The following is a 21,988-nucleotide window of genomic DNA, read 5'->3' as shown; positions in this document are numbered from 1 at the left end:
TGAAATAAATAAATAATGAATGAATGAAAAGAAAGAAAGAAAGAAAGAAAGTTGCACACTACAGTATATATACAATATATATGCTCCCAACTGTTTAATGGGTAAAAAGAAAATATGTATTTTGAAAGTACAGTGTTTTGACCACAGCCGTATGCAGGAGTCCTTTATATCAGTTTACTTTCCCTGACAAAAGGTTGCAGGTACCGGTATGCACCAATACTCTTGTGGCATGAAATGATATGATATAAACATGAAATAATATGAAATGATATGATATACACATGAAATGATATGATATTATATGATATACACATGAAATGTGCCCTTTCTCTCCTGTGAAATTAGCTAAATGTCAGTTCTGGTCTCTCCTCCCTCATAGTTTCCTGAAGACATAGAGTCCTGAAGACAAAGAGTCCTGAAGACAAAGAGTCCTGAAGACATAGAGTCCTGAAGACAAAGAGTCCTGAAGACAAAGAGTCCTGAAGACATAGAGTCCTGAAGACAAAGAGTCCTGAAGACATAGAGTCCTGAAGACATAGAGTCCTGAAGACAAAGAGTCCTGAAGACAAAGAGTCCTGAAGACATAGAGTCCTGAAGACATAGAGTCCTGAAGACATAGAGTCCTGAAGGCATAGAGTCCTGAAGACATAGAGTCCTGAAGACATAGAGTCCTGAAGACAAAGAGTCCTGAAGACAAAGAGTCCTGAAGGAAGAGAGTCCTGAAGACATAGAGTCCTGAAGGAAGAGAGTCCTGAAGACATAGAGTCCTGAAGACATAGAGTCCTGAAGACAAAGAGTCCTGAAGACAAAGAGTCCTGAAGACATAGAGTCCTGAAGACAAAGAGTCCTGAAGACAAAGAGTCCTGAAGACATAGAGTCCTGAAGACAAAGAGTCCTGAAGACAAAGAGTCCTGAAGGAAGAGAGTCCTGAAGACATAGAGTCCTGAAGGAAGAGAGTCCTGAAGACATAGAGTCCTGAAGGAAGAGAGTCCTGAAGACATAGAGTCCTGAAGACATAGAGTCCTGAAGACAAAGAGTCCTGAAGACATAGAGTCCTGAAGACAAAGAGTCCTGAAGACAAAGAGTCCTGAAGACAAAGAGTCCTGAAGGAAGAGAGTCCTGAAGACATAGAGTCCTGAAGGAAGAGAGTCCTGAAGGAAGAGAGTCCTGAAGACATAGAGTCCTGAAGACATAGAGTCCTGAAGACATAGAGTCCTGAAGGCATAGAGTCCTGAAGACATAGAGTCCTGAAGGCATAGAGTCCTGAAGACATAGAGTCCTGAAGACATAGAGTCCTGAAGACAAAGAGTCCTGAAGACAAAGAGTCCTGAAGACATAGAATCCTGAAGACATAGAGTCCTGAAGACATAGTCCTAAAGACATAGAATCCTGAAGACAGAGTCCTGAAGGAAGAGAGTTCTAAAGACATAGAGTCCTGAAGGCATAGAGTCCTCAAGGAAGAGAGTCCTGAAGGAAGAGAGTCCTGAAGGAATAGAGTCCTGAAGGAAGAGAGTCCTGAAGACATAGAGTCCTGAAGGCATAGAGTCTTGAAGGCATAGAGTCTTGAAGAAAACGCTAGATCACTACACTCTCACTCTGGGATACTTCACAGTGACACTACCTGTGTGTGTGTGTGTGTGTGTGTGTGTGTGTGTGTGTGTGTGTGTGTGTGTGTGTGTGTGTGTGTGTGTGTGTGTGTCTACCTAAGGCAGAAACAGAGGACTGTGTGCCCTGAGTTTCACTGGGCATCACGTCCTGAGGTAAGGAGAAAATAACCTCACCAACCTCCCCAAAACTAAATAAAGATAACATCTTGTCTTTCCCTCCGGAGGCTGGCTACTGAGGGTGAAAGTTACGAGGGGTTCCCCACACTCAAGACTCTTTGTGTCGCAAATGGAACCCTATTCCTTATGGTGTGTACTACTCGTAGTGCACTATTTAGGGGACAATGTGCCATTTGGGAAACATCCACTGCCCACACAAGGTGCCTGTCCACATTACTCTTCTGTTCTTGATGCCAGGGAGTGTAACAGCACCCTGAGGTAGTACCCTTTACCCTTGTCTGACTGGCAGACACAGCCCCATTTCACACTCACACATGTGGACACACAGACTCACACACACACACAGACTCACACACACACACACACACAGACTCACACACACAGACACACACACACACACAGACACACACACACACACACACACGGTCTCACACAGACACACACACACACACGGTCTCACACAGACACACATGCACATGGTCTCACACAGACACACACACACACACACACACACACACACACACACACACACACACACACACAGTCTCTCTTACACACACACACACACACACACACACACACACACACACACACACACACACACACACACACACACACACACACGGTCTCACATACACACACACACACACACACACACACACACACACACACACACACACACACACACACACACACACACACACACACACGGTCTCACACAGACACACACACAGGGACACACACACACACAGGGACACACACACAGGGACACACACACCTCAACAATGTCAGCAGCAGGCTTTCTGCTAGGCAGACAGGCAAAAGGACTGCCCTGGCATGTGTGGTGTGTAAAAATGTAAATGTAAAATTCAAGGCACCCCTACTTTTCATTTTATACCTCAGAATAGTAATACTAATAAAAAACTCTGAATTGTGATACTAATAAAACACTCTGAATATTATTAATACTGTAAATACTCTGAATAGTAATACACATATACAACTCTGGAAAGCAATACTAAAATAAATACTATGTTGATAATACTAATATCAATACTCTGTTTGTAATACGAATATCAATACTATGTTGATAATACTAATATCAATACTCTGTTTGTAATACGAATATCAATACTCTGTTAGTAATACTAATATCAATACTAGGTTAGTAATACAAATATCAATACTATGTTGATAATACTAATATCAATACTCTGTTAGTAATACTAATATCAATACTAGGTTAGTAATACAAATATCAATACTATGTTGATAATACTAATATCAATACTCTGTTAGTAATACTAATATCAATACTAGGTTAGTAATACAAATATCAATACTATGTTGATAATACTAATATCAATACTCTGTTAGTAATACTAATATCAATACTAGGTTAGTAATACAAATATCAATACTATGTTGATAATACTAATATCAATACTCTGTTAGTAATACTAATATCAATACTAGGTTAGTAATACAAATATCAATACTATGTTGATAATACTAATATCAATACTCTGTTAGTAATACTAATATCAATACTCTGTTAGTAATACTAATATCAATACTCTGTTAGTAATACTAATATCAATACTCTGTTAGTAATACTAAAATAAATACTATGTTGATAATACTAATATCAATACTATGTTAGTAATACTAATATCAATACTCTGTTAGTAATACTAAAATAAATACTATGTTGATAATACTAATATCAATACTCTGTTTGTAATACGAATATCAATACTCTGTTAGTAATACTAATATCAATACTAGGTTAGTAATACAAATATCAATACTATGGTGGTAATACTAATATCAATACTCTGTTAGTAATACTAATATCAATACTCTGTTTGTAATACGAATATCAATACTCTGTTAGTAATACTAATATCAATACTAGGTTAGTAATACTAATATCAATACTAGGTTAGTAATACAAATATCAATACTATGGTGGTAATACTAATATCAATACTCTGTTAGTAATACTAATATCAATACTCTGTTAGTAATGCTAATATCAATACTCTGTTAGTAATACTAATATCAATACTCTGTTAGTAATAGTAATATCAATACTATTTTAGTAATACTAATATCAATACTATGGTGGTAATACTAATATCAATACTCTGTTAGTAATACTAATATCAATACTCTGTTAGTAATACTAATATCAATACTATGGTGGTAATACTAATATCAATACTCTGTTAGTAATACTAATATAAATACTCTGTTAGTAATACTAATATCAATACTATGGTGGTAATACTAATATCAATACTCTGTTAGTAATAGTAGTATCAATATTCTGTTAGTAATAGTAGTATCAATACTCTGTTAGTAATAGTAGTATCAATACTCTGTTAGTAATAGTAGTATCAATACTCTGTTAGTTATACTAATATCAATACTCTGTTAGTAATAGTAATATCAATACTCTGTTAGTAATAGTAATATCAATACTCTGTTAGTAATACTAATATCAATACTATGGTGGTAATACTAATATCAATACTCTGTTAGTAATACGAATATCAATGCTCTGTTAGTAATACTAATATCAATACTCTGTTAGTAATACTAATATCAATACTAGGTTAGTAATACTAATATCAATACTAGGTTAGTAATACTAATATCAATACTAGGTTAGTAATACTAATATCAAAACTATGGTGGTAATACTAATATCACTACTCTGTTAGTAATACTAATATCAATACTCTGTTAGTAATACTAATATCAATACTAGGCTAGTAATACTAATATCAATACTATGGTGGTAATACTAATATCAATACTCTGTTAGTAATGCTAATATCAATACTCTGTTAGTAATACTAATATCAATACTCTGTTAGTAATACTAATATCAAAACTATGGTGGTAATACTAATATCACTACTCTGTTAGCAATACTAATATCAATACTCTGTTAGTAATACTAATATCAATACTATGGTGGTAATACTAATACCAATACTCTGTTAGTAATAGTAATAGCAATACTCTGTTAGTAATACTAATATCAATACTATGGTGGTAATACTAATATCAATACTCTGTTAGTAATACTAATATCAATACTCTGTTAGTAATGCTAATATCAATACTCTGTTAGTAATACTAATATCAATACTCTCTTAGTAATACTAATATCAATACTCTGTTAGTAATACTAATATCAAAACTATGGTGGTAATACTAATATCACTACTCTGTTAGCAATACTAATATCAATACTAGGCTAGTAATACTAATATCAATACTATGGTGGTAATACTAATATCAATACTCTGTTAGTAATACTAATATCAATACTCTGTTAGTAATGCTAATATCAATACTCTGTTAGTAATACTAATATCAATACTAGGTTAGTAATACTAATATCAATACTATGGTGGTAATACTAATACCAATACTCTGTTAGTAATAGTAATAGCAATACTCTGTTAGTAATACTAATATCAATACTCTGTTAGTAATAGTAATAGCAATACTCTGTTAGTAATACTAATATCAATACTCTGTTAGTAATAGTAGTATCAATACTCTGTTAGTAATACTAATATCAATACTCTGTTAGTAATAGTAGTACCAATACTCTGTTAGTAATACTAATATCAATACTCTGTTAGTAATACTAATATCAATACTCTGTTAGTAATAGTAGTACCAATACTCTGTTAGTAATACTAATATCAATACTCTGTTAGTAATAGTAGTACCAATACTCTGTTAGTAATACTAATATCAATACTCTGTTAGTAATGCTAATATCAATACTCTGTTAGTAATACTAATATCAATAATCTGAATAGTAATAATAATACACTGAACACACAATATATTCTTTACGATTTTTCCAACCAATGTGTTTCCATCCCTGTTCGTGAGCATTTTCCCTTCGCTGATTGAACAGCACAATCATTACACAGGTGCATCTTGTGCTGTTGACAATAAAAGGCCACTCTAAAATGTGCAGTTTTGTCACACAACACAAAGCCACAGATGCCTCAAGTTTTGAAGGAGCAGTGCAATTGCAATGCCCGACTGCAGGAATGTCCACAAGCTCTGTTACCAGAGAATTTTCTGTTAATTTATATACCATAAGCTACCTCCCACATCGTTGTAGAAATGTTTGCAGCACGTACAACTGGCCTCACAAACGCTGACCACGTTTAAACACGCCAGCCCAGGACTTCCACATCCGGCTTCTTCACCTGCGAGAATCGTCTGAGACCAGCCACCTGGACAGTTGATGAAAGTGAGAAGTATTTCTGTCTGTAACTAAGCCCCTTATTGTGGGGGGGGAGGGGGGGGCATTATGATTGGCTAGCCTTGCTCCCCAATGGGTGGGCCTGGCTCCCAAGTGGCTGCACCCCTACCCAGTCATGTGAAATCCGTAGATTAGGGCCGAATGAATTTATTTAAATTGATTGATTTCCTTATATGAACTGTAACTCTATTGTTGCATGTTGCATTTATATTTTTATTCAGTAAAGATATAAATATATGAATAATTTATTATTTCAAATGTAAAAGAAAAGTAGCTTCAACATCTTAACTTGTCTGAAATGAATGGACTGTACTCATAAAAAATGGCAGAAACAGACCTTAAGTAACAGTAACAAGGCACACTCTACTAAATAACAAACCACAGATACTTATATTCTCATCATAACACATGAAGTTACACTGTCATCATGACACATGAAGTTATACTGTCATCCTGACATATGAAGTTATACTGTCATCCTGACATATGAAGTTATACTGTCATCCTGACATATGAAGTTACACTGTCATCATGACATATGAAGTTATACTGTCATCCTGACACATGCAGTTACACTGTCATCATGACACATGAAGTTACACTGTCATCATGACACATGAAGTTATACTGTCATCCTGACATATGAAGTTATACTGTCATCCTGACATATGAAGTTATACTGTCATCCTGACACATGAAGTTATACTGTCATCCTGACATGTGCAGAGTGGAGCAGTGGGACTGGGACTGCATTAGCATCAAGCCCTCAGAACAACACAAAGGCACTGAGCTAATGGGATGTGCTCCTGCTGCTGCTAATATGGTTCCCGGTTACAATGAAACAACCTGATCTAGACCGACGAATGAGAGGAGCAGGAAAGTACTACGCAGAAAACTGCTTCCTGAAATCGAGGGGAAAACATCACCGTGATAACACTGTAAACACAGGTCCATTGGTATAGTGATGGAATAGGGTTTTGTGTTCCACTGCTGACAACATGTGGAGACATTAGCTGGGTAATGAACCTGCAAACAGCTGTGTATCTGCAGGGATGAGTTCATATCAGTGAGTTTTCTATCAGTGAAACAATAACGAAGAAGAGAAATGCTTCTCTGTGTATCTCTGGGGTACATAGGGATACGCTGGATGACAACGGATGATTTCTCCATTAGAAATGTAATGTCCCCATAACCCCATGACTATTGCAAGCCCTATAGGCACGTGTGCAGGCTTAATGCCCATATTGATACACTGGCTGACAAGCAATGCTTTCCCATTCAAATGTATATGTTAATCCCATGTCTGTATTCCCATGTCTAGGCCTGTGTGGTCCCATGTCTGTATTCCCATGTCTAGGCCTGTGTGGTCCCATGTCTGTATTCCCATGTCTATGTGGCATTTCAAAATTTAAAATGCGCAGAACTCTGAATGTCCGGGATATTGGGTGTATTCAGTGAAATGAATACAGAGTGTTTTGCCCTAGTGAACACGGCCGGAATACGAGAGAGCAGAGGGTGCACAGCGGTGCTGTGGTGGTACAGAGCTGTCCATTCAGCACCATGCCATATGAATGTCCCACGACGCTGTGCCCTACCAGCCACACGGTCAGAATATGAGAGCAGTAGAGTGGTGATGGAAAAGGAAGGAGCTGTCCATCCAGCACCAAGCCCTGTTGAAGCCATGTGGATACTAGGAAGGAGCTGTCCTTTCAGCACCAAGCCCTGCTGAAGCCATGTTGAGGCTAGTGGTGCTGGAAAAAGGAAGGAGCTGTCCTTTCAGCACCAAGCCCTGCTGATGCCATGTGGATGCTAGGAAGGAGCTGTCCTCTCAGCACCAAGCCCTGCTGAAGCCATGTGGATACTAGCGGTGCTGGAAAAAGGAAGGAGCTGTCCTTTCAGCACCAAGCCCTGCTGAAGCCATGTGGAGGCTCGCGGTGCTGGAACCACACACTGCTGCTAAACCACTGTTGCTGCAGCCAGATGTGTTCTAACAGTATATATATATCGATTTGAGAAATGAGCTGACAGCCACTTCAATCTAACAACTTTAAAGCTGAACTTGGTTTCTCCAACGCATTTTGTATTCACTATTTCCATTTGTTTTGTTTTTACATTTATTTAACCAAGAAAAGCCCATTGAGACCCAGAGTCTCTTTTTTCAAGGGAGACCTGACCAAGAAGGAAGCAACAATCAATACATTACAGAATGAAAACATACAACAACATGATCCAGCCTAAAACAAAGCATTTTAAACTATTTTGTAACAGAGTCTCCAATCAACATTTTAAATCCATTCAGAGGCACTAACATATCTAGATGAAGCAGGGATTGTAGATTATTCCATTCAGTAGCACTAACATATCTAGATGAAGCATGGATTGTAGACTATTCCATTCAGTAGCACTAACATATCCAGATGAAGCAGGGATTGTGGACTATTCCATTCAGATGCACTAACATATCCAGATGAAGCAGGGATTGTGGACTATTCCATTCAGATGCACTAACATATCCAGATGAAGCAGGGATTGTGGACTATTCCATTCAGATGCACTAACATATCTAGATGAAGCATGGATTGTGGACTATTCCATTCAGATGCACTAACATATCCAGATGAAGCAGGGATTGTGGACTATTCCATTCAGTAGCACTAACATATCTAGATGAAGCATGGATTGTAGACTATTCCATTCAGTAGCACTAACATATCCAGATGAAGCATGGATTGTGGACTATTCCATTCAGTAGCACTAACATATCTAGATGAAGCATGGATTGTAGACTATTCCATTCAGATGCACTAACACATCTAGATGAATCATGGATTGTGGACTATTCCATTCAGTAGCACTAACATATCCAGATGAAGCATGGATTGTAGTCTATTCCATTCAGAGGCACTAACATATCCAGATGAAGCATGGATTGTAGTCTATTCCATTCAGAGGCACTAACATATCCAGATGAAGCATGGATTGTAGTCTATTCCATTCAGAGGCACTAACATATCCAGATGAAGCATGGATTGTAGACTATTCCATGATTCTGGTGCACAAGAAAATAAGGCAGTCTTGCCTAATACTGTCAATGTCCTGGGGACTTTAAGTAGCAACCACCTGGGAGACCGGGTACGGTAACTGCTGGTGGTGAAGGAGACCAGACTATTGGATACAAATGTTTTGAAATCAATGTATCTGCATACCAGCATTACACAACTTTACAGGATATGTCTTTCCCTGTGGCATCTCACGCATGCAACAGCATCACACGTCTCAAACCCTTGAGGGGGAGGAACCACACCAGCGACAGAGTGTTGACATCAATATTCTCAAAGATATGGATCTCCATTTAATTTATAGTGGGTGTAAATTCTGTCCATTATGGAATCTGAAATATCAGTGAGAACCACATCATTCGCTCCATGTGATTGTGACTTTGGAAACAGATAGGAACAGATAGGAAGTACAGCGTTTTGGTCTTTCTCTCTCTCTCTCTCTCTCTCTCTCTCTCTCTCTCTCTCTCTCTCTCTCTCTCTCTCTCTCTCTCTCTCTCTCTCTCTCTCTCTCTCTCTCTCTCTCTCTCTCTCTCTCTCTCTCTCTCTCTCTCTCTCTCTCTCTCTCTCTCTCTCTCTCGCATTATAACACATTATTTATGTCTGTTTAATTCTTATCACCACTCACCTGAAAGAGACGTAATATGTTCGCCACCATGATTGATACAGAACTCGCTGAAGCTCCAATCACTCCAACAACTTTCTCTGGCTTGACGAACACTGGTGGCTCACCGTTCAAACACCTCACGTCCGAAGTGTCTTTTTGTATGAGTGCCTGCACAAAAGTCAGAGACTGCTCCAGAGCATAGGTATCCCTAGAACACGTATCGAGCACCCGGGCACCTAGGGTGATATTGGGCAAAAGCTCGTCATCACTGTTGATTTGATCCAAGGCGTACATCATAGCTTCGAGGCGGTGGATCCCGTTCTCTTTCTTTATGTCGCCACACGGTTCCCCCGGGATCCCCCGGGCGTGCACAGGGAAGAGGCCACCAAGGGTCAGGTCTCCCTCCATTCTTATGGAATGCGGTGCGTAAATTTCCTGCGATGCTGTGAGGTCGAATAGAGCTTTCATCACCCACAACACTTGCCACGTAAAGCAGGGTTTGTTCAGAACCACACCACCACCATGCCTTAGCCTGGCCATGGTCCTTCTCTATCTCTTTCTCTCCCTCCTGCCTCCTCCGACTTCGATTCAGAAGAAAAGACCAGATTCACCGAGGCACTTTTTAAAAATTATACTTCTATGAAATCAAGGTGATATATCGTCCAAAGTAAGTCCATGTGTAGAAAAAAATGTGCAGGTGTGCAGATTATTCTGGTTTAGGCTACCGACGGGTTTAGCAATGCCTTATTCCTTCTAAATGTGCGCACAACTGCCGAGAAGCAGAGTACCGTTCACACAGTCGCTTGTTGCTTGGACACCCATTCCGGGTTTGAATTTGAGTCGATATTCAATAAAGAACACCAGCCACTGTGGGAAGAATGTAAACGCTACTAATCATAACTCATTTTCTACAGAGCGTACGAGGAAGTGCCGTTGATATTCCGCCGTTGAAATCGTGAATCACCACCCATCACAGTGCACTGATGTCATACTTCCACAACGAATACCTAAACATTAATGAATAGTTTGAAAACCAGGGGAAAATCAACGAATCTTCCAGAAATAGAAGACCGAAAAGTTGTGTTTCGTGTTTTAATTCACAGGCAGTCCATCACAGGAGCACACAGCGTGATGATAACGGAATTGCGTTCTAAATAGATCCAGCTTGGGGTAGCTGAGCCTCCCGTTTGATTCAAATGCGGCTGAATCTTTGGTGAAAGTAATCTCTCTTCCGTTGTTGGTCCCTTAGAAATGCCTCACTTGAATGGAGAGGAGCGGAGACAATACACGTATCTCCCACTGAGTGCTAACGGAGGGAATGATGCCTGCTCTCTCTCTCTCTCTCTCTCTCTCTCTCTCTCTCTCTCTCTCTCCCTCTCCCTCATGCTCTCTCTCTATCTTTCGCTCTTTCTCGCTCTTTCTCAATTCAATTCAGAGGTTTTATTGGTATGGGAAGCGTGTTTACGTTGCCAAAGCAAATGGAGAAAAAAATAAACATAAAAACGAAAACAACAAAAAACAAACTATAAAGCAAATGAATCAAATCAAAGAGAAAAAAACAATCAGACATTACCAGTATACATTACATACACAAAACGTTTCAAGATAATAAAGTTGAAAATATTATATTATTAGCGGTTACAAATGTAACACAGTGGCAAGGTAGCCTAGTGGTTAGCGCATTGGACTAATAACCGGAAGGTTGCAAGTTCAAACCCCCGAGCTGACAAGGTACAAATCTGTTGTTCTGTCCCTGAACAGGCAGTTAACCCACTGTTCCTTGGCCGTCATTGAAAATAAGAATGTGTTCTTACTGACTTGCCTAGTTAAATAAAGATATATATATTTAAAATACAACGTTGTGAGAATGTGCCAATAGTAGAATGCACCTTGCTGTTTCTGTTTTAACTCTTCTTGTGCCAGCAGTTCACACATCTTGCTGCTGTTATTACTTACTTCACCTCATAGATATAGGAGAGGGTCTGTATAATCTGGGTGAAATATGTCTGTCTCTAATACGGTCATACATTTGGCAGGAGGTTAGTAAACACAGCTCAGTTTCCACCTCATTTTGTGGTCAGTGTCTTCTCTTGAGAGCCAAGTCTGCCTATTGCATGGGAAACATATGATAACAGCCTTAGCAAGTGAAGTAGATAATATACAAAAGTGAAAACTGTTTAGAGAGAAAGACAGAGAGAGAGAGAGAGAGAGAGAGAGAGAGAGAGAAGAGAGAGAGAGAGAGAGAGAGAGAGAGAGAGAGAGAGAGAGAGAGAGAGAGAGAGAGAGAGAGAAAGAGGGAGAGAGAAAGAAAGAGAGGGAGAGAAAGCGTGAGAGACAGAGAGAGACAAAGTGAGAGAAAAATCGAGAGAGAGAGAGAGAAAGAAAGAGAGAGAGAGAAAGAGAGAGAGAGAAAGAGAGAGAGAGAAAGAAAGAGAGAGAGAGAACGTGAGAGACAGAGAGAGACAAAGTGAGAGAAAAGGCGCGAGAGAGAGAGAGAGAGAGAGAGACAGAGAGAGAGAGAGAAAGAAAGAGAGAGAGAGAAAGAAAGAGAGACAGAGAGAGACAAAGTGAGAGAAAGAGCGAGAGGCAGATAGAGAGAGAGAGAGAGAGAGACAGAGACAGAGAGAAAAGAGAGAAAAAGAGAGACAGAGAGAAAAGAGAGAAAAAGAGAGACAGAGAGAAAAAGAGAGAGAAAAAGAGAGACAGAGACAGAGAACATTGCAGCGGGCATTTCAAGTCTACTGCCCATTTTTCTTTTCAACCCAGGGGCTGGATCTTTGATCAGGAGAAATGAGTAATAAAAATCGATGTTAGGAATCCATAATGATTACGCTCGTGTAGTCTAGGCTACCAGGGAAAACCCGTTGTACCATACAGTGTTTGTCTAGCGTAGGAGGCTACCTAATTCTGTTGCAGCTTTATTCAAGCTATCACCGACTATGCAAGCATGCATGGTTGCTATATTTCGCACAGACACACACACACACACACACACACACACACACACACACACACACACACACACACACACACACACACACACACACACACACACACACACACACACACACACACACACACACACACACACACACACACACACACACACACACACACACACACACACACACACACACACACACACACACACAAAGAGAGTGTGAGATTGAGAGAGCACACACACACAAAGAGAGTGTGAGAGTGAGAGAGCACACACACACACACACACACACACACAAGCTACACAAGTCACTGATTCCATTATTTAAAACATATATACATTTATTCCCCATACTTTGTTAATAGTTTCTAGTTGAAACAAGGAAAGATGATTTTTGATGATTTTTGCAGGTGGTATTACTGCTTGTTATGCACTTTAGTTTGATAATGGCCTTAACAAGTATCAGGTAGACTACAGAGAAAAACCCAGACACCCAGAAGATCATCTTAGAAACATGCTTTTTGTCCATAATCCATAATCCTTAATCCATTGCACAAGAAGATTGTCCTCTCACATTTTACAAAGGAACATAAGTACTGGACATACATAATGACACACTTTAGCATAATAATAACTTAACATTACGCTGACAGGTAATGAAGAACTCACACTTTTTTTTTTTTTTTTTTACCTTTTCAATGATGTCACCTTTGTTGCCAAGCAGTATTCAAAAAACACATTTTCCTCAACAAATCGTGATATAATGTCTTGCTCTTGGCATCTAATCAAGGAATATGAATATCTACCTGCTGCAGTTGAGCGTTCAATTACAATGTATACCAGGTTTTCAATAAAAAGGTCAAAGGAGCTTGGGGAAATCGTACTTTTAACCGGGGCACTAATTTAATGCATAACTTAAGAACACAAGAACCCTTCTACACAACATGATTAAAGGGTTGCGCTGGATCGTTGGCTGACATTTCCGTGCATAAAATGAAATATATCCCATTATTAATCATGAGAATATCTCAAGGAAAGCCTATCAGCTCTCTTGGTAGACTTTACGGAGCTTAATCAGTTGGCTCCACACAGAAACGTGATTGATGGATTCTAGACACTAAAACGCTATTGTAGTTTTCCCGAAAGCAATGGTTCTTGTGAGAAATGCTTTTTAAAATTGTATTTAGGTGACACATTCTCCCTGGTGGTATAGGAATGGAGAATGGTGTTGGACAACATATTCATGTGCTGAAACTGTCAGGGATGTAATTTAAGCTAGTGAGGGGCAATAACTTTTCAGACCGTGCTAGTAGAAAATATGGTGTTGGACAACATATTCATGTGCTGAAACTGTCAGGGATGTAATTTAAGCTAGTGAGGGGCAATAACTTTTCAGACCGTGCTAGTAGAAAATATGGTGTTGGACAACATATTCATGTGCTGAAACTGTCAGGGATGTAATTTAAGCTAGTGAGGGGCAATAACTTTTCAGACCGTGCTAGTAGAAAATATGGTGTTGGACAACATATTCATGTGCTGAAACGGTCAGGGATGTAATTTAAGCTAGTGAGGGGCAATAACTTTTCAGACCGTGCTAGTAGAAAATATGGTGTTGGACAACATATTCATGTGCTGAAACGGTCAGGGATGTAATTTAAGCTAGTGAGGGGCAATAACTTTTCAGACCGTGCTAGTAGAAAATATGGTGTTGGACAACATATTCATGTGCTGAAACGGTCAGGGATGTAATTTAAGCTAGTGAGGGGCAATAACTTTTCAGACCGTGCTAGTAGAAAATATGGTGTTGGACAACATATTCATGTGCTGAAACTGTCAGGGATGTAATTTAAGCTAGTGAGGGGCAATAACTTTTCAGACCGTGCTAGTAGAAAATATGGTGTTGGACAACATATTCATGTGCTGAAACTGTCAGGGATGTAATTTAAGCTAGTGAGGGGCAATAACTTTTCAGACCGTGCTAGTAGAAAATATGGTGTTGGACAACATATTCATGTGCTGAAACTGTCAGGGATGTAATTTAAGCTAGTGAGGGGCAATAACTTTTCAGACCGTGCTAGTAGAAAATATGGTGTTGGACAACATATTCATGTGCTGAAACGGTCAGGGATGTAATTTAAGCTAGTGAGGGGCAATAACTTTTCAGACCGTGCTAGTAGAAAATATGGTGTTGGACAACATATTCATGTGCTGAAACTGTCAGGGATGTAATTTAAGCTAGTGAGGGGCAATAACTTTTCAGACCGTGCTAGTAGAAAATATGGTGTTGGACAACATATTCATGTGCTGAAACGGTCAGGGATGTAATTTAAGCTAGTGAGGGGCAATAACTTTTCAGACCGTGCTAGTAGAAAATATGGTGTTGGACAACATATTCATGTGCTGAAACGGTCAGGGATGTAATTTAAGAAAAATATACCCCACTTGTCACCGGCTGGTGAAATTCTGTTATTTAAAATACTATGTGACCCGTTTCAAGACACTATAGGCGTATGTCGTAATTCACTACTTCACAGGAGAGGCATTTGAAGAAAAAAAAATATATATATATATTTTAAATACATATTTTATATACATATTTTATATACATATTTTATATACATATGTTATATACATATTTTATATATATATTTTATATACATATTTTATATATATATTTTATATACGTATTTTATAAACATATTTTATATACATATTTTATATACATATTTTATATATATATTTTATATACATATTTTATATACATATTTTATATACATATGTTATATACATATTTTATATATATATTTTAAATACATATTTTATATACATATTTTATATACATATGTTATATACATATTTTATATATATATTTTAAATACATATGTTATATACATATTTTATATACATATGTTATATACATATTTTATATACATATGTTATATACATATTTTATATATATATTTTAAATACATATGTTATATACATATTTTATATACATATGTTATATACATATTTTATATATATATTTTAAATACATATGTTATATACATATTTTATATATATATTTTAAATACATATTTTATATACATATTTTATATACATATGTTATATACATATTTTATATATATATTTTATATACATATTTTATATATATATTTTATATACGTATTTTATAAACATATTTTATATACATATTTTATATACATATTTTATATATATATTTTATATACATATTTTATATACATATTTTATATATATATTTTATATACATATTTTATATACATATTTTATATACATATTTTATATATATATTTTATATACGTATTTTATATACATATTTTATATACATATTTTATATATATATTTTATATACATATTTTATATACATATTTTATATACATATTTTATATATATATTTTATATACATATTTTATATACATATTTTTGGCGTAAATGCTTTATGGAATTTAATGTACCTTATTAATTAAATACTTGTCGGCCCTCTGTAAATATATGTAACATTGTTAAATTACTATCCTAGTTTGTTTAGCCACGGAAATATACAGGAACCTTCCCGCTGGCCATGATTGGCTGAGATAATGGATGTGCTGGACATGCCGTGAGATGACTTCTGATTGGTCTGCCATGTAACAGCGCTTCTGTCTATAACATGAGCTGCTCACTATGCGTATCATCCTTTCTACCGAAGCTTTTATGTTGAAAAAACATCACAAAGAACTGAAAAAGGTTTTGGTACTGCTCTCAACGTTGCTGCACTCAAGTTAATAGCGCTATCGACAACATTAGTGGGAATAAGTGGTGATGGACTACTTTCTGGCAGACAATCATGAAAATGTATCTGACAATGAGGAAATCGCTGATTTTAGGTAAAAACAGTTCCATTGAACGTCGTAGAATCTTCTGATGACCGTAACGGGGAAGAAACGACGATCAGAAAGGGAACAATGGTACCCTCCCAGAAGCTTGGTCGGGACATAAACCCCACCAATTCAGACCAACGAAGAGGTGGAATGGGTTCGCACTCAAATCTTACTTCATTATTCTTTTCTTTTTTTAAAATTATTATTTTCACTGCGTCAGGGATAGTGTACAGAGAGGGTTTTTGGCTTCATGGCCTTCTTCAGTGTCTAGGTACAATTGTATTTTAATTCAAAACAGCATTTGTAGGGAACAATTGATGTGCAGCAGGTGCTTCTAATCAGGGTTGCCATTCATCTGCCAATCAGGGATGTGACTTTTCTGGTCTACCTGCATACAAATTAATCCCAAAGAAATACAGAATTCAAATGTATGAGAGGGAACCTGACGCAACACAATTCATTAAATAGACTGATTTTGTTCTATAAAGTGTCTCTCAACTGTCAAAGTGGTGTATTGATGTGTAATAGTGGATTTGTGTTCTTCATGCCGTTCTTTAAAGGAGAGGGAATTTTTCCAATATAAAATCCATCACAATAACACTGTGACATGAAAACTACTTCTTTAGTAGTACAAGTTGTACATGACATTGTATCATAGTCTGAGGGTATACAACGTTACAACATGTCTTTATGGTGCTACAGGAGGTACAGGATCTATAGGGGAAACAGCCTTATGGTGCTACAGGAGGTACAGGATCTATAGGGGAAACAGCCTTATGGTGCTACAGGAGGTACAGGATCTATAGGGGAAACAGCCTTATGGTGCTACTAGAGGTACAGGATCTACAGGGGAAACAGCCTTATGGTGCTACTAGAGGTACAGGATCTATAGGGGAAACAGCCTTATGGTGCTACTAGAGGTACAGGATCTATAGGGGAAACAGCCTTATGGTGCTACAGGAGGTACAGGGGAAACAGCCTCATGGTGCTACTAGAGGTACAGGGGAAACAGCCTTATGGTGCTACTAGAGGTACAGGGGAAACAGCCTTATGGTGCTACTAGAGGTACAGGGGGGAACAGCCTCATGGTGCTACTAGAGGTACAGGGGGCCTCATGGTGCTACTAGAGGTATAGGGGAAACAGCCTTATGGTGCTACTAGAGGTACAGGGGAAACAGCCTCATGGTGCTACTAGAGGTACAGGGGAACAGCCTCATGGTGCTACTAGAGGTACAGGATCTATAGGGGAAACAGCCTCATGGTGCTACAGGAGGTACAGGATCTATAGGGAAACAGCCTTATGGTGCTACTAGAGGTACAGGGAAACAGCCTTATGGTGCTACTAGAGGTACAGGATCTATAGGGGAAACAGCCTCATGGTGCTACTAGAGGTACAGGGGAAACAGCCTTATGGTGCTACTAGAGGTACAGGATCTACAGGAGAAACAGCCTTATGGTGCTACTAGAGGTACAGGATCTACAGGGGAAACAGCCTTATGGTGCTACTAGAGGTACAGGATCTACAGGGGGAACAGCCTTATGGTGCTACTAGAGGTACAGGGGAAACAGCCTTATGGTGCTACTAGAGGTACAGGGGAAACAGCCTTATGGTGCTACTAGAGGTACAGGGGGAACAGCCTCATGGTGCTACTAGAGGTACAGGGAAACAGCCTTATGGTGCTACTAGAGGTACAGGGGAAACAGGCTTATGGTGCTACTAGAGGTACAGGGGGAACAGCCTTATGGTGCTACTAGAGGTACAGGGGAAACAGCCTTATGGTGCTACTAGAGGTACAGGAGAAACAGCCTTATGGTGCTACTAGAGGTACAGGGGAAACAGCCTTATGGTGCTACTAGAGGTACAGGATCTACAGGGGAAACAGCCTCATGGTGCTACTAGAGGTACAGGGGAAACAGCCTTATGGTGCTACTAGAGGTACAGGATCAATAGGGGAAACAGCCTTATGGTGCTACTAGAGGTACAGGATCTATAGGGGAAACAGCCTTATGGTGCTACTAGAGGTACAGGATCTACTAGGGGAAACAGCCTTATGGTGCTACTAGAGGTACAGGGGAAACAGCCTTATGGTGCTACTAGAGGTACAGGGGAAACAGCCTTATGGTGCTACTAGAGGTACAGGATCTATAGGGGAAACAGCCTTATGGTGCTACTAGAGGTACAGGATCTATAGGGGAAACAGCCTTATGGTGCTACTAGAGGTACAGGATCTACAGGGGAAACAGCCTTATGGTGCTACTAGAGGTACAGGGAAACAGCCTTATGGTGCTACTAGAGGTACAGGATCTATAGGGAAACAGCCTCATGGTGCTACTAGAGGTACAGGGGAACAGCCTTATGGTGCTACTAGAGGTACAGGATCTACAGGGAAACAGCCTTATGGTGCTACTAGTACAGGATCTATAGGGGAAACAGCCTTATGGTGCTACTAGAGTACAGGATCTATAGGGGAAACAGCCTTATGGTGCTACTAGAGGTACAGGGAAACAGCCTTATGGTGCTACTAGAGGTACAGGGGAACAGCCTTATGGTGCTACTAGAGGTACAGGGGGAACAGCCTTATGGTGCTACTAGAGGTACAGGATCTATAGGGGAAACAGCCTCATGGTGCTACTAGAGGTACAGGATCTATAGGGGAAACAGCCTTATGGTGCTACTAGAGGTACAGGGGAAACAGCCTCATGGTGCTACTAGAGGTACAGGGGGAAACAGCCTCATGGTGCTACTAGAGGTACAGGGGGAAACAGCCTTATGGTGCTACTAGAGGTACAGGGGGAACAGCCTTATGGTGCTACTAGAGGTACAGGGGAAACAGCCTCATGGTGCTACTAGAGGTACAGGATCTACAGGGGGAAACAGCCTCATGGTGCTACTAGAGGTACAGGTCTATAGGGGAAACAGCCTTATGGTGCTACTAGAGGTACAGGGGAAACAGCCTCATGGTGCTACTAGAGGTACAGGGGAAACAGCCTTATGGTGCTACTAGAGGTACAGGGGGAACAGCCTTATGGTGCTACTAGAGGTACAGGGGAAACAGCCTTATGGTGCTACTAGAGGTACAGGGGAAACAGCCTTATGGTGCTACTAGAGGTACAGGGGAAACAGCCTTATGGTGCTACTAGAGGTACAGGGGAAACAGCCTTATGGTGCTACTAGAGGTACAGGGGAAACAGCCTTATGGTGCTACTAGAGGTACAGGGGAAACAGCCTTATGGTGCTACTAGAGGTACAGGGGGAACAGCCTTATGGTGCTACTAGAGGTACAGGGAAACAGCCTTATGGTGCTACTAGAGGTACAGGGGAAACAGCCTTATGGTGCTACTAGAGGTACAGGGGAAACAGCCTTATGGTGCTACTAGAGGTACAGGGGGAACAGCCTTATGGTGCTACTAGAGGTACAGGGGAAACAGCCTTATGGTGCTACTAGAGGTACAGGGGAAACAGCCTTATGGTGCTACTAGAGGTACAGGGGGAACAGCCTTATGGTGCTACTAGAGGTACAGGGGAAACAGCCTTATGGTGCTACTAGAGGTACAGGGGAAACAGCCTTATGGTGCTACTAGAGGTACAGGGGAAACAGCCTTATGGTGCTACTAGAGGTACAGGGGAAACAGCCTTATGGTGCTACTAGAGGTACAGGGGAAACAGCCTTATGGTGCTACTAGAGGTACAGGGGAAACAGCCTTATGGTGCTACTAGAGGTACAGGGGAAACAGCCTTATGGTGCTACTAGAGGTACAGGATCTACAGGGGAAACAGCCTTATGGTGCTACTAGAGGTACAGGGGAAACAGCCTTATGGTGCTACTAGAGGTACAGGGGAAACAGCCTTATGGTGCTACTAGAGGTACAGGGGAAACAGCCTTATGGTGCTACTAGAGGTACAGGGGAAACAGCCTTATGGTGCTACTAGAGGTACAGGAGAAACAGCCTTATGGTGCTACTAGAGGTACAGGGGAAACAGCCTTATGGTGCTACTAGAGGTACAGGATCTACAGGGGAAACAGCCTCATGGTGCTACTAGAGGTACAGGGGAAACAGCCTTATGGTGCTACTAGAGGTACAGGGGAAACAGCCTTATGGTGCTACTAGAGGTACAGGGGGAACAGCCTTATGGTGCTACTAGAGGTACAGGGGAAACAGCCTTATGGTGCTACTAGAGGTACAGGGAAACAGCCTTATGGTGCTACTAGAGGTACAGGGGAAACAGCCTTATGGTGCTACTAGAGGTACAGGGGAAACAGCCTTATGGTGCTACTAGAGGTACAGGGAAACAGCCTTATGGTGCTACTAGAGGTACAGGGAAACAGCCTTATGGTGCTACTAGAGGTACAGGGGAAACAGCCTTATGGTGCTACTAGAGGTACAGGGGGAAACAGCCTTATGGTGCTACTAGAGGTACAGGGGGAACAGCCTTATGGTGCTACTAGAGGTACAGGGGAAACAGCCTTATGGTGCTACTAGAGGTACAGGGGAAACAGCCTTATGGTGCTACTAGAGGTACAGGGGGGAACAGCCTTATGGTGCTACTAGAGGTACAGGGGAAACAGCCTTATGGTGCTACTAGAGGTACAGGGGGAAACAGCCTTATGGTGCTACTAGAGGTACAGGGGAAACAGCCTTATGGTGCTACTAGAGGTACAGGGGAAACAGCCTTATGGTGCTACTAGAGGTACAGGGGAAACAGCCTTATGGTGCTACTAGAGGTACAGGGGAAACAGCCTTATGGTGCTACTAGAGGTACAGGGGGAACAGCCTTATGGTGCTACTAGAGGTACAGGGGAAACAGCCTTATGGTGCTACTAGAGGTACAGGATCTACAGGGGAAACAGCCTTATGGTGCTACTAGAGGTACAGGGGAAACAGCCTTATGGTGCTACTAGAGGTACAGGGAAACATCCTTATGGTGCTACTAGAGTACAGGGGAAACAGCCTTATGGTGCTACTAGTACAGGATCTACAGGGAAACAGCCTTATGGTGCTACTAGAGGTACAGGGGAACAGCCTTATGGTGCTACTAGAGGTACAGGATCTACAGGGGAAACAGCCTTATGGTGCTACTAGAGGTACAGGGGAAACAGCCTTATGGTGCTACTAGAGGTACAGGGAAACAGCCTTATGGTGCTACTAGAGGTACAGGGAAACAGCCTTATGGTGCTACTAGAGGTACAGGGGGAAACAGCCTTATGGTGCTACTAGAGGTACAGGATCTACAGGGGAAACAGCCTTATGGTGCTACTAGAGGTACAGGATCTACAGGGGAAACAGCCTTATGGTGCTACTAGAGGTACAGGGGAAACAGCCTTATGGTGCTACTAGAGGTACAGGGGAAACAGCCTCATGGTGCTACTAGAGGTACAGGGGAAACAGCCTTATGGTGCTACTAGAGGTACAG

General features: G+C 40.1%; 1 protein-coding gene across 1 annotated transcript in view; it reads right to left on the bottom strand.

Moving 5' to 3' along the window:
* The window catches only part of LOC118389598 (metabotropic glutamate receptor 7-like), a 410,239-nt gene extending 399,187 nt beyond the window's left edge, over positions 1–11,052 (bottom strand). Inside the window, exon 1 of the mRNA XM_052528607.1 lies at positions 9,775–11,052. Coding sequence (XP_052384567.1) covers positions 9,775–10,293 — 519 coding nt within the window. The 5' untranslated portion in view covers positions 10,294–11,052. The remainder of the gene's footprint in view (positions 1–9,774) is intronic.
* Between the last annotated feature and the right edge of the window lie 10,936 nt (positions 11,053–21,988).

This window comes from Oncorhynchus keta, chromosome 10, assembly GCF_023373465.1.
Source record: "Oncorhynchus keta strain PuntledgeMale-10-30-2019 chromosome 10, Oket_V2, whole genome shotgun sequence".
Classification (NCBI taxonomy): domain Eukaryota; kingdom Metazoa; phylum Chordata; class Actinopteri; order Salmoniformes; family Salmonidae; genus Oncorhynchus; species Oncorhynchus keta.
Note: the sequence above shows the minus strand (reverse complement) of the source record. Positions and strands in the feature narration are given on the sequence as shown.